Source organism: Watersipora subatra, chromosome 4, assembly GCF_963576615.1.
Source record: "Watersipora subatra chromosome 4, tzWatSuba1.1, whole genome shotgun sequence".
Classification (NCBI taxonomy): Eukaryota; Metazoa; Bryozoa; class Gymnolaemata; order Cheilostomatida; family Watersiporidae; genus Watersipora; species Watersipora subatra.
Genome location: NC_088711.1, coordinates 21305445 through 21319879, shown reverse-complemented (window position 1 = coordinate 21319879; position 14435 = coordinate 21305445). Strand labels below are relative to the sequence as shown.

At 37.1% G+C, this 14435-nt stretch overlaps 1 protein-coding gene across 1 annotated transcript in view; it reads left to right on the top strand.

Moving 5' to 3' along the window:
* LOC137394035 (delphilin-like) overlaps positions 1–14435 on the top strand; it is a 30532-nt gene that overhangs the window by 2106 nt on the left and 13991 nt on the right. The window contains exons 5-15 of the mRNA XM_068080751.1: positions 687–857; positions 1144–1259; positions 1717–1883; positions 2712–2782; positions 3636–3823; positions 4284–4434; positions 5459–5607; positions 6709–6798; positions 8426–8578; positions 9543–9924; positions 10105–10478. Coding sequence (XP_067936852.1) covers positions 687–857; positions 1144–1259; positions 1717–1883; positions 2712–2782; positions 3636–3823; positions 4284–4434; positions 5459–5607; positions 6709–6798; positions 8426–8578; positions 9543–9924; positions 10105–10478 — 2012 coding nt within the window. The remainder of the gene's footprint in view (positions 1–686; positions 858–1143; positions 1260–1716; positions 1884–2711; positions 2783–3635; positions 3824–4283; positions 4435–5458; positions 5608–6708; positions 6799–8425; positions 8579–9542; positions 9925–10104; positions 10479–14435) is intronic.

Here is a 14435-nt window from a genome sequence, read left to right as displayed (position 1 = left end):
TTGTTCTATTCTATATTTCTATTTTTTCCTAAAATACTTTTCCATTGCAATGTTAAATGTTAGCTATATTGTATGGTCTATTTTTGGTGTGCCATGATTAGGTACTTAGTGGACTCAGTTGTAAATAGAGTTAATGAATACGTGATTTGTCAATCAGTTGAGTGCAGTCCCCCGCCGCTTATTTTAACACATGGCTAAACTCATCAAGGCAGCTATTTGCTTTTTCTATTGTGTTTACCAGAACACATCTCAAATTTAACGCTTGACTGTGTGTCTGCATACCAAAACACCGGATAAGGCTACTTGAATGGTACTGTTTTAAATTTCTTTATATTGCAATTGGGTATTCACGTGGAAACAACTCCAGCATTTAACTGTACAGTTTTTGTTTAGAGTCAATAACTTTTAATTTGATTGATAGCTTGCTTGTTTTTCACATTCTTTGAGAGGCAATGAGAACAACTTGCGCAATAATATCAAGAATAAGGTAGCAGGCAATCTAGTAATTGTTACCATGAGCTGATATCTCTTCTAGTTGTAGTCTAAAATGTCGACTGTATATCAGCAATGGAATGCTCTCATTTGATTGATCCAATTTGTCTATTTTTAAGATAATGCTGATTGTGGTCATTGTTGCATGTTGTACGCTTCTGGTTCCCTACATGTATGTTCTTATGATTTTTCAGTCTACTCTACCTGCGGTCACTTTCAATTCTAAAAGGGGATGGTGACCTTGGAGTTGTAATGAAAGGTCGAAGTCCTGTCGTCATAGCAACAGTGTTAGCCAACTCGGCGGCAGACAAAGGGGGTGTGCTTAAAGGGGATTGTGTTCTGAGGATAAACCAGCAATCTGTTGTGTGAGTAAGGATAGGCTGGTGCCTCCGCCCTCAAATACTAGGCCCTTACTAGGCTTTTGAGTACATCTATCGCATGCATCAAAGATTTACATACATGTTCGATTGTATTATCTGCATGCATCTATGATTCACAGGCATGTTCTATGTAATGAGTCATGAAGTCTTATCTATCATAGTTATCTGAGTCATAGATATATTGTTATAGTCATAGGTATACCAAACTGTTCATTTGTATATACAAAACAAAATGCTTAGCTCGAGATCTAAGATGTCATGCTTGCTTTAGGGATGCGTCCCACTATGAGATTCAGCAGTTGATGAAGAATGCTGGGCCTCTGGTTGAGCTTGAGGTCATGCAGCAGGTGCACATGTCTCAGCAGTCTGAATTCCGGCCGTCCAATGGTAATAAATTTTATAAAACCCCCACCCAATCATATTTTAATTTTATTTCTTCATTACAAATCATTATTTAATGCATGTTAAACTTTCTTGTGATACACTGGTGTCCTTATAAATGTGTGTCATGTTTCTTGTGTCAAGCCTATTTTTCAAGTTGACACTGTAATCTGTTTGACTTCAGATATAGTATAACTCCTGTGGCTATACCCAGCGTTATTCACTTCTATTTTTCCCGCGTCTAGCCTCAAATAGTTTTTGTACTAAATTGTTTTACTAGTTTATGGCCTGCATTTACTATTGCTGGATAGTTTGTGTAGCTGAATGCAGTTATTTGCCACAACAGCAGGTACTCACGATTGGAGCTTTGTACGTTTATGAATATAGATTTCATAAGTCTAGATTTCATAGCCGCAGTGCTAGGTTTTTCTTATATAAAATTAGCTGTATTTTTCTACAACAGGTTACACTAATCCTCAAGGATTACATCCGCTGCCCAACTCACGAATATCTGATAGTTATGATGACTCAACCCTTGATAGTCAGCGCAGTAGTTCTTCCTCCACGGAGTGGGCTTTTAAGAACAGCCTCCGACCTCAAGATAGCGACCCGGGCTCCTTCAAGACACAGGTGGCTGTGACTATATAGAATAGCATTATATTATATGTGATAACATATATATGTTATATTATATAGGACAGCATGCAAAAGATTGTTCTTTTGTCTATTTCACTAGAGTAATAGCTTACAGGCTGGTCAACTGTGTAGTTTGTAGTTTTTCGTAATTCTTTCGCTACAGAATTTTTTGCTCATTCCGATGGAATTAATTCATGCCAAAAAATACTTGCTGACGTACTTTCGGTATTTCTGCTGTAAAGCTAGAGTTTCTATTATTTCCGTTTCAATCTAAAGTTTTTTGAATCAACAGAAAACCCTGTGCAAGAATCAATACATTTGACAAATAAAAATTTGTTTTATATATTTTTTAGTTTAGTAAAACCAGCTGCAAAAATAGAACGCTATCCTTTTCACAGTTTTACCAAAATTCAGAACCCAAAACTCATTTTTATTGGATATAAAAATATGGTTATATATTTATTATATTATATTATATTATTATATTATTATTTATTATAATATGGTTAGTTTAGCAATACGGATACTACCTTACTCAAATTAGCTAGTGGCATTGTGCCAGGCTAATGGCGAGTGGCAGGCAACTACACTATCTGCCACCGTTTATAAGCTGTTTTTTAATACCCGTGCAACGCTGATCATTCAGCTTACTATTTAATAAAGTGAGAAGAATGTTTAGAATGCTTGTCTTCCTTGGGTCACTCAGAATAGTCAGTTGCTTTTGTACCTGATTGACTCTCATCATTCCTTTCACTCACTGTTATAAGCTATTGTCTTTTTGTCTCTTTGTCTTTTTCCACTGAGCTAACCGTTCTCTTTCAGGTGAATTATTTATTAGAACAAAGAGGCAAGCGCGCATTGAAGCAGCTTCTTTATGACTACAACAGGGACCAGTGAGTAGAACAATTCTATGCTTCTCTCAGTGATGCTGTCTACCTGACACAAATATTTAAATATGGGAAAATCTTTTTTAACATGTCTAGTGTTCCATGTATCATCTATAACTGTTTAAAATTGACACTTGAGGCAATGAAATCATTGACAATGACTAAAATCTTTCACAGATTGCAAATCTAAACCAGCCGTTTCACATATTACTTAACATGCATAACTTGCAGAACTCGGGTAATTATAATTATTTAACTCAGAGTTACTAATTGCATTACATAATTGTATTTATTTTACTGATTGGTTTTAGTTGCAATACAAAAATAACTAACTTTATAGAGGAGACGAAACATTCTTTGATCTTCATCTGCCAGCCGTAAAGAGTATTTACTTAGTATAATATGTCTGCAGCTATAACAACAACTAATAGATTATGCAACCCAAATATTATGATACTACTGAGTGCGCACTTGAATTAGTAGTTGATTGTACTTTAGTGATGTAATTATATTTTACCTGATTATAGGTTACTAGGTAATCTCCAAAAACTTAGTGATGTAATTGCACTTTACCTGATTACAGGTTACTAGGTGATCTCCAAAAACTTAGTGATATAACTGTACTTTACCTGATTATAGGTTACTAGGTGATCTCTAAAAACTTAGTGATGTGATTGTACTTTACCTGATTATAGGTTACTAGGTGATCTCCAAAAACTTAGTGATGTTATTGTACTTTACCTGATTATAGGTTACTAAGTAATCTCCAAAAACTTAGTGATTCGAGAATAGTTTGCTAAATCTTGAAATAGCTTTCAAGCAGGCAAATGTTCATCTCGGCTGTCTGTTCATGTTCTAGAGATATAACAAAGTTTATAAGCCAAACTGCAGCGCTACTAGATACACCAGCCAAAATGACTCTTTGGAGCTTCATTCTTCCTCTCTTGTCTCCTGCCCACAAAGAGTACACACTTCAAAGAGTTCAGCTGTCTGACAGCATCGTTAGCAGTAGCCTAAACCGTCCCAGCGCTAATCTTCTTCATGCTGGTAAGCTTAGGAACGCTTGTTGATTGTTTGTGATTGCTTAAAATGCTGCAAGATGTTCGATTGATGCAGGAAGTAAAGTTCTGGTTTATGAAGCTGAATATTATGAGTTTGAGTCCCATTATAAGCGATCGTTTATACTAACCTCAAACCCTGTCGTTGACGGACAGGCGCAGCTCTTATCATAGTAAATTTTGGAAGCTTTTTCAGTTAGAAGATTATTTTTGGAAATCAACTGAAAAGTTTTTATTTAACACAGAAAATGGCTCTTTTGATAATGGTGTGAAGTTCTAGATACAGCTAGTCGGTCCATGATTAGGAAGCTAAAATTGCTCTCTGCACTTTAGAAGTACAAAAATAGACTGACAAACAACTTTGTGACGTTTTGATTCATTTCATAGATTTTAAAACAGTTGGTACGCTAACATGCACTCAGTTGTGTAGCTGACTTTTCACTCTTTAGCTTCGGAGGGAGAAATGATCGATCTCACTATTGACACTCAGGAGCCCGATTCGTCCTCAATGGCAGCATTCAAGAGTCAGCTAGAGTATCTTCTTACTTCTCAGGAACGGAAAGGTGTCAAGCGCTGTCTCCGGCAGTACAGAGAAGACAAGTACGCTCCATTCATGTTTATGGTGTTACATGTGGTTTCACATCTGTTGAATTTGGGCATAGGTTATTTTGAGATATTGCATAGGTTGAATCTTGTGTTCTGTACCCAGTGTACACTGCTCGCCGTCCACTCCTAGATTACTCTAGACGGAGTATGCAAGCACTTTTTTGTTTTTCAAATATATCTCTCCGAGCAACGTCATCAATTTCTAACCTCAACTCTTTGCATACCATAAGCTGTGTAGTGCGGTTCAGCACTGTGTTTGCGTATGGCCAAGAGCCACGTGTGGCTTTAGTAGGCTTTGTACAAAACGTTTCTGATTGGTGTGTAGTTAATCAATTAGCATGCTGTGTTTGTATTGAAACGAAAGGAAACAAACATCTGCCTATGATGAGCCAATAGAAAATATGTTTACAGCCCTCCCTGAGCTTAGTTTCGCTTTGCATAGACTTCATGTTTTATCGAAATTTCTTCACAACAACAACCAGTCGCATCAGACACGGAGATAAGTGAAATGGAGATTATTGTGTTGTCACTATTGTTTAATTAGTGAGATGGAGGTCTCACTAATTGAACAATAATACTAGTGATAGCGATTATTATATTTGTAGCAGTAACAATAGTACTATAACCAATAATAATATTGATAACTCGTCCGACTCGGAACGCGCTTACAGTAGTAGCCAAATTGGCTGGAAAGGTTCCGTACTCGTTCTGCAACATATTTGTAGTCTTTTTATGGCATCAGCTGATGTCCAATTTTATGTGATTAATTTATTATCTAAATAATTTTTATAGACTGTGGTTTAAAATTTATGACATTTTAAATGCGCCTTCATCAAATTTCAGGTTTTACAAAATATTTAATTATGTCCCGGTAAAAAAATTGATATTGTAGCGAATGAGTTAAACTATTTAATAAAACCTTTAGATACAATGTAGTGCTTTATAGCTATGGTCGATCGATGAGCATGCATATGGCTGTTTGTTAGTTAGAGATCTCTGACTGACAATTGTTTTCTAGAAACATTGAAAAGCTGGTAGAGGAGTTGGGATCAATTCTTGACACCCAGTCTAAGAAGTCTCTGTGGATTCATATCTTAGCCTTGCTTCCAAACAGTCACCAAAATTATGCTAGGAGAAAGATAAGTCTACCAAATGGATTCGTAAGAGGTCCGAGCAGTTTATTAATTTATCTGATTATATTTTTGTTATTAAAGCCTGCCTGATGATATCACATGTTGAATGAGTCTAGCTTGTCATTGGTCGTACAGCGTTGTATGCGTTGAGTACAGCTGAAAAATATATAGCTCTGAATTGCTACTCAAAGAGTAGCGTGTAACGATATAATTCATCTACAACAACACGCCGGACGATATTATGCAAAGTTAACTAAGTGGATTTTTTTACAACTAGTTTTTTGAGCTTTATATTACTACTAGGGAGAAGTGCACTTACTGAATAGCAACTTTAATTAGCAGTAAAAGGTGAAAATGGCTTCAAGCCCGGGTTAAGGTGACAGCTATTAGATTATGAACCTTATAGGTGGTTCAATGACTGTTTCACTTGAGTTTGATAACTCTTCCATAAAATCATCTTATTAGCTTGCATTCTCCGGAATAGTACAGTTGTAATGGAAAAATTCATCCAATTCCCACTTGTTATGTACCTCAACTTACGACATTCATCCATTTTTAAGATGCGATGTAACTTGAATTTCGGTGTAATTCGGAACATCCTGAATAAATTACTCTGTACTCATATTAATATCTAGTTTTACTAAATGGTGATGGCCTTTCCTTTTGTTGATGCATTGCCATAAGAAAAAACTGTCTTGCCCTTTTGAGTCATACAAGAGAACAAAGATTTTTAAAAAAATCAAAGAGGGAGAGAGGGAAAACCTGAAGGCTCAACAGAAACGGTGTATCACTAACACTCAGTGATGTACTGATGTCATTTTCCTCTCCCACAAGTGCAATAAACAAATTCATTTCCTGCGCGCTGAAAACCAGTTTGTAATTGTTTGCGTCGCTTGATATTTGCGTCGTAAATGATGTTAAGACGGAACTACATTGAATATTATTTTAAATTTTTCGTTGGCCCCTTTCGTAACAAAACAGCTTACGTAAAGATCGTCACAATGGAGGACTCCCTGTACAACTTGTTCAGCATTGACCAAAGTATTATCGAAAATATGCGTTTTGACTCAGGTCTAAAGTTAGGTGGTAATATTTTTGTGACGCATCTATTGCACATATTTCTCTTATTACGCAGATAACCGTAGCAAAGATCCTGTCCAGCCACTTAGCGCTAGGTCTCGCAGAAATCGAATTGTCTCAACCTCGGAAGATGAGTTCTTTGTTGGTGAGTTTTATCTTTCAGCTTCATCTTCAAGTGGGCTGGTAGTGTTACTAGCAGTGGGCTAGTAGTGGACTAGTAATGTTACTAGTAATAGCTAGTAGTGCTACTACTAGTAATAGCTAGTAGTGTTACTATTAGTAGCTAGTTGTGTTACTAGTAGTAGCTAGTCATGTTACTAGTAGTATCTAATTGTGTTACTAGTCGTACTGTCGTAGCTAGTCGTGTTACTATTAATAGCTAGTTGCGTTGCCAATAGTAGCTAGTAGTGTTACTACTAGGTAATAATATTATTATTAGTGAATAATAGCGTTACTCATCTTAAGGTTCGACTTAGCAGTAGAATTTCTTATCTATTCCACTTATGTTGATCTGAGTAAGCCTTTGCTGTTTCAGTTAAATATATGTCTCTCTGTAAAAGGCTTTTGCTAACCGTTTTTTTTTGTAACTGACACACAGATACTTATGGTAACTTAGTCAAAATTATAGAAACATGATGGCTTGTTCCGCATTTGCTGTGTACAATTGATCCTAATAAATTACTGTTAACTATCACTATTAAATTCATGGCACTCGATGTGAGATGCCTTTTAAAGTTCTACCAAAACATCATTTACTGTCACCACTTTACAGTTTCCATTTAAAGTAACTATGAGGCACTTCCGTTTACAATCACCATTATATCTTGCTATTTACTGTCACTATTAAACACTTTCACATCTACAGTCACCAATAAACACTTGTCTTTTGCTGTCATCATTACATACCCGCTTCTCATTAGAATTATTTTAAAACATAATTCATCTAACGATCTTTTTAAAGACTTCTCTAAATAGAAAACAGATGTACACTAGTTAGACATGTGTGTTTAACTAGTTAACTTAAAGTACTGTAAGTAGTGGGATCAGTGTAGTCAGAAATAGATGACAATCGCATCTTTGATTATGGGTTTGCTTCAAGTTGAGAAGAGGCTTCATCCAGCACACACAGTAAACTGTTAGAAGCAGCTGATGCAAACAACAGAGTTGTGATTGGAGTTAGACATTCTAGACAAGAATTGACAGTCATTCAACTGGAGAGCGCTGTTCTCTTACTAATACCTTACCAACACTTCAAGTTAATTATAATAGGAATGAATGTCTCTACAAATATAATATTATGTAAGCCATATTGAGCTGACCAGTATGTATACTAAATACATATGTAATCAGTACTCAAAAGCCTAGTAAGATGAAAACAAGAAACTTCAAACAGAACTAGTTGAGGGAGGAGGCACAAGCCCATCCTCACCCACTCAACAGATTGCTGGCTGATCCTTAGAGTACAATCCCCTTTAAGTGCATCACCTTTGTCTGCAGCTGATATGTAAAGTGGAGCAGCGTATCTATCTCATCTTGTTACTCTGAATATTTGTTAACTTTTGGTTCAATTTTAATCTGCATTCTCTTAACTTTTCATGTCTGATTTTTATTTACAAGCACTAGTATCTATAATCCCGGTTTTTACAAATCATGCATTTTGACACAATAATTTTCCTTGCGGGAGAACTAGATGTCCTTTTTCTCATTTGGTCTATGGGTAATTTTATTATCCTTTATGTAAATTCATGACTGAGATGGTTTTGTGTGTCCAGTGCCGCAGGAACAGGATGTAACTGACAACGGCGCACGAGACGAAGAGGATGAAGCAACAAGTGTAGAGATTCTCAAATACATGCGAAAGGGAAGCTACTCACGGCAGCCCAAGCTGCCAGGAGCTGAACACTTTATGGAAAATCCGTTATATGGTATGTACCAGGATGACAGCGGATTCTTTTTCAACCTCATTGATAGTTGAAGTTAATTTGTGTCTTCATTGCCAACAGTGCATGATATTTGTAAGAGTATGACTGTTTTCACGTCTTGGTATGGTTTTACTCTATTTATTATCAAATTACATATCAATGTTTATTGAACTATAAGTTGAACTATTATATTAATTTGTTTGTAATTTAGTTGCGGTATTTGTGTTATAGTATTGCTGCTATACTAATCATATTAATTATATTTAAATATTTATTTTCACTTTAATTTGTTTCGCTGATTACTCACTCATTTTTTGAACACCGTAGATCATTGTTACTTACGTGACTATGTGTAAGTCATTGTTCCATCATCTCGTGTTTTGTCAAATGATTATGCAGAAATGTGTTATATAACAAAAAATTGCGTGCAATAAATTATTTGGCATGTTTGCAACCCTGTGAAGCAATTACATTTTTATTCTGCTTTGATTCGAGATGGGGTCTATCCCCTTACCTACAAAACATATAAGGTAAAGTCTATTGGCTTTTTGCTATCATTCAAATTTTTCTTCGCTGCAGGAACCAGTCACTATTTTATAATTCACAGAGTTGCAACGCATGCTTATATTTATTCACGCTTCTCTCTGCGGGGATGATGCAACATTTTTCTTTTGGTGATTTCGGTAACTCCAAAATTTAAATTTTGGAGCTACCGAAAATTTAAAATTAGCTCCAACCCTTTAAATTTTATAGCTCTACAGAAGTAGATGTTGCCTCCTCTCCTGTTAAATTTGCTAAATTTTTTGCATAGTGATTTGGTTTTTTTTAATTTAATACGTTATAATTTGAATCTATTTTAATAGTTAGCTTACTTTGTGTTTATTTTGTTGATACATAATTGCTTAAATGTTGTTTTATGTTTAGACTGCGATCCTACGATAGTTAGACGGCGTTTTTACTGTTATAGGTAAGTATGATTCCATATCAATCTCACAAGAAGTTGACTATCCATTGGATGGAGCGTTAGAAGATCCTGGAATATATGGCTATGATGCCATTTCATTTCCTCTTGATAAAAGTGGCAGCTATAGGAGAGGTCGATCAAACACCGCTTTTGTTGCTCAACTGAATTCAAGACCTGATCTGGACAATCGTGTATTACCTATGGCAAATGGTGGTAGTCGTACCAACGATTACGATCACGAACAACGTTCTGTATCATCTAGCCATAGGCATCGCTACAATGGTCTACGTAATGGCCATGCGCGTATAGATTTCAATGGAGACAGGTCGGATAGTGACAGTTTGGGAAGTTCCAGGGGAAGCAGCCAGTTGCATGTGTCACAAGGGTGAGATAACTTCTATAAAATGTTATAACTTTTTATGAATCACTGTTAATATTATGAAAAAAATGCCAAATTGGTGAATTGAAGTCAATATTTGTTTTTTTTTGGCATAAAACATGTTTGCATTTTATTTATTTTCATATCAAATATCCAGTTGTATCAATTTGAAGTTGTCCTCTCTAGATCTGACAACTCTTACAAGCGTCAAGTGAAGCAAGCTTTACAGACAATGGATGATGCTGTCGCTGGCTTTAGTGGAGGAGAAACTCAAAGATCTGAACAGTCAGATGCAGGAAAAATTCTTTTTGCATCGCAAAACCACACGTCATCTATTCCTCCTCTAACGACAGCTGTCGCTAAAGCGTCTGTAGCAACATTTGAACCCGCTAATCTGAGAGAGCCTGAAGCAGTCCTTTCAGCAGGACCTGTTGCGTCATCAGTTCCTGTTGTACAAGAAGCCACAGTGGCTCACGAGATTCTTCCCCAAGTGGCCAATGCTGCTGACTTGGCCTCACCTCCTCCACCACCACCTCCTCCTCTCCCACCTCCTCCCAAAGGTGAGAGCTTGCAATATGCTTCTTGGGTCGCTGCCAGCTGGTAACAACGCAAAAATATTATTCAGAACTTAGTTGAGTATCTCAGCTCGGCCATCTGCAGATTGTTTAGATGGGCTGCTCTCATGAATTGTCTGATGAGCGACTGCTGATTTCCTACAATATTGATACAACAAACCTTGCGAACATAGCATGCATTAATTTTCACATGAAATGGTTTACAGTTTTAACAGTATGTTTTCACAGTATACCAAATGGTTTCAGCTAGCCTCACTAGTCTTATGCTAGCTGAAACTATTAACTATAATATTTATACGCTATTCTAACTAGTCATTGTTTTTGTTCTTCATGGTAATAAATATGGAGAGAGTGCAATTTGAATAGACGCCTTCTCAAACATACTATAGTACAGTAGATGTTCTTACAACATAAATAAACCGCTCTGGAAACATTTATAAGGATTTTATGTTATACGAACAGTAGATTACATGTAAATTGTCTAATCCGATCCGAGATCTTTTCAAACTCACCCCTTTGGCCTTTGAAAAAGGTAAAAAACCAGACCCAACTTCTTAATTTAATGGCTGTACCTTAACCGTAGTATTATTGATTTGTATTGGCAACTTTTCTCCTTTCTCTGATCTTTTTCACTTGTTTTATGGTCCATGATTACGGTAATTTTACAATAAGTTAAAGAAGCACACACATCCAATGTCAATTCATAATGATTTATCTATTTTTCTTTTCTAGACAGCAAGGTCTATTCTGCGAAAGAAAAATAAAAGATATTTTATACGTCTACAATAAAGCAAAACAAAAATATATTTTTGCCATAGTAAAAGCGGTATCTATGTGCCCCTCCGTCTATTCACCTCCAGAGTTCAAGGTTATTATAAAATTTAGCTTTCAACGATGCTCCAACTCGTGACGTTCATATTAGTAGACCAATACTCTAACACCTGCATCAATCGATGGTCTTTTAAGTATTTTTGAATAATTGCGTGGCTACAGATCCTCTGTGCTTTATCGACACATCTGACAATCTCTCACAACGAACTAGACTGCTAGGGTACGAGCGTATATAGTAGAGTAATCGTAAACGTCGTTTTCTCTCTCAAGTTCAGCAAGAGATAAAATGATATTTTTAAGGCTATTTACGAGATTCTTGTTATTCAAATAGAATTCGAGAACCTGCACTGGCTTGACGCTTTATGTTACATAGAATTTTGTACGTAGCACGACGCAAAGACTTTACATAAAGTCTTGGGTCGTGCTACGTACAAAATTCTACGTAACGTAAAGCGTCAAGCAAAGACTTTACATAAGTCTTTATGCAAATACTTTACATAAAGTCTTTTCATTATGTGGAATTCACATTTTAGGAGGTATATATTTTAGGAGTGTCTACTGTACCTACTTTGAAAGTATTCAAATTAGAAAAAATTATGACCTATTGTTATGTTTCTGCACAGAAGCAATTAAATAGAGTATTAAATTAGAGAAATGGTTTATTGCACACTCCAGAGACAACTGATTTGATAACAGAAAACCCAAGTATTTATATGTTTGGTCATAGAAAAGCTTTGTAAAAAGCTACAAGCATTATTAATAGCTATAATGAGACAGTACTATATAATATTAGCTTGTATAAAGCTTTAGCTAAAAAGCATAATGTTTGTTGGCAAAGTACCAATAATACTTGGCACTTGCATGACACCTCCTCACTAAGCTAAAGGTTCTTTCTGGTTCTCTTAGACCTTCGGGGTTTGTCTCTGCTATACTCATCTCCATCAGGTAGACGAGGGTTGCGTGGTCTTCTTCTAGACGGAGGTTGCTCTGTTACAGTTGTAGGGGCTGGTAGTTGCAGTTTTGTCTCCTCTGTTATATCAGGTTTATCTCCAGGGTCTTGATCTTCTTCTGTTGAGTATCTTGGTCTGAGTTGTTCAACATGTCTTCTCCAAGTAGGTCCCTTTGGTACCACTTTGACATTGAGACTACGAGTTCCATATATCTTAGTAACAATGGCTGGAACCCATCTAGGTTGTCTGTTGCGTCTAGGTCCATGATACAAGGCATAGCATGGTGCTCCAAGATTGTAGCTGTGTATCTTGCTAACTGTCTTTTCTGCCGATCGGTTGACTTCTCTGGATTGATGAAACTGTGATTTAGTACCAGTGCCCATCTTGCTAGTCTGTTGGCTGCTAGAGCTGGAACTCCTTTGGTAGGTCCTAGAAGTGTGAGAAGAGGTCTGTGGTCAGTTACCAAGATAAACCGTCGACCATACAGGTACTGGTGATACTTCTTTAGAGCAAATATGATTGAGAGAGCTTCTTTTTGTATTTGTCCATATTTCCTCTGTGTGCTGGTCAGTGTTTTTGAAACATTGGCTATTGGTCTCTCACTTCCATCAGGGTAACGATGAAATAGTACAGCTCCCAGTCCAGTTTCTGAAGCATCACATGAGATTCCAATGTCAAGATCTGGGTTGAAGTGTGCTAAGACACTATCAGTTGATAGCATATCTTTCAGTTTGTTGAAGCTCTTTTCTTGTTCAGTGCCCCACTTCCAGGTCTCTCCTTTGCGTGTCAGTTTGTGCAATGGTCCTGTGAGTTGTGACAGATTGGGTATGAACTTGCTGTAGAATTGTGTAGCTCCTAAGAAAGATCTTAGCTGAGTTAAGTCTGTTGGGACTGGCATCTGTTGTACTGCATCTGCCTTCTTTCCTTTAGTGATTCCCTTTGAAGTGAGTTTGTGTCCCAGATACTCTACTGTAGGTTGAGCAAAACAGCACTTGTCTTTTCTACATCTGAGCCCTCTTTCTTCTAATCTTTGAAGAAGTCGACGTAAGTTTTGTAGATGTCTCTCTGCATTGGCTCCACTCACTAGTATATCATCTAGGTATACTGCTACTCCTGGGAGGTCTTGTGTCAGTTGCTCCATGATTTCTTGAAAATACCCTGGTGCTGAGCTTATGCCAAAGGGCAACCTCTTCTGTAGCAGTACTCCTCGGTGTGTTGATAGTGCTAGTCGTCGTTGACTTTCTGGTGCCAACAATATTTGATTGTAGGCATCTGCTAAATCAATCTTTGTGTAGCAATAGCCTCCACCTAGTTTTCTGATTAGATCTTCTGGTAGTGGGATAGGTTTCCTATGTGTTTCTAGCTGATTATTGATAGTCTTGGAGTAGTCTCCACATACTCTGATCTTCCCTGCAGCTTGACCTGTTGTAGATTTGCGTACAGGTACAACTGGTGTTCCATACTGGTTGAATTGAGTTGGTTCCCATATGCCTTTAGCTACACCTGCTTCGTATGCTTGGTTGAGCTCTTCTGTCAAGGCAATAGGAACTGGTCTGGGTCGGCAGAAGACTGGCTTTGTTGAAGGTTTGAAGTTTATCTCTAGTTCAAAGTTCTTGAGACTTCCTAGCTCGTCTTTGAATATTTCTGGAAATTCTTTGCACATCTCCTTACACTTGATTTGTAACCTCCCATCTGGCTGGTTCTCTGTGATTGTTGATACAAGGTTCTGTTGTAGCTTGTCATCAATAGAGATGCCTAGTTGCTGTATAGCAGTTCTTCCTAGTAGGTTGAGATCTTGTACAGCACTAATCACAAATGGTAGTCTGACTTCTTTCTGTGCATCCAATTGGGCAGTTAGCTCACATCTGCCAAGCGTCTCTATGAGATGTCCTGAGGCTGATTTGTAGTTAACTGTAGTAGGTTTTAGGTTTGGCTTTCCTAGCTTCTCCCATATTGATTTACAGATGAAGTTGTCACATGCTCCAGTGTCCAGTTCAAGTGTGAAGTTGTCTCCCTCCAGTTTGATGTTTTCAGCAAGTTTCACCATCTTGGTTGATGTGCATTCTATCATCTTTACTGGTTTTTCTGCTGCAGATGATTTCTTTTTCTTACATACTCTTTCTATGTGACCTTGTTTAGAACAAAAGTTGCAGGTGGCTGC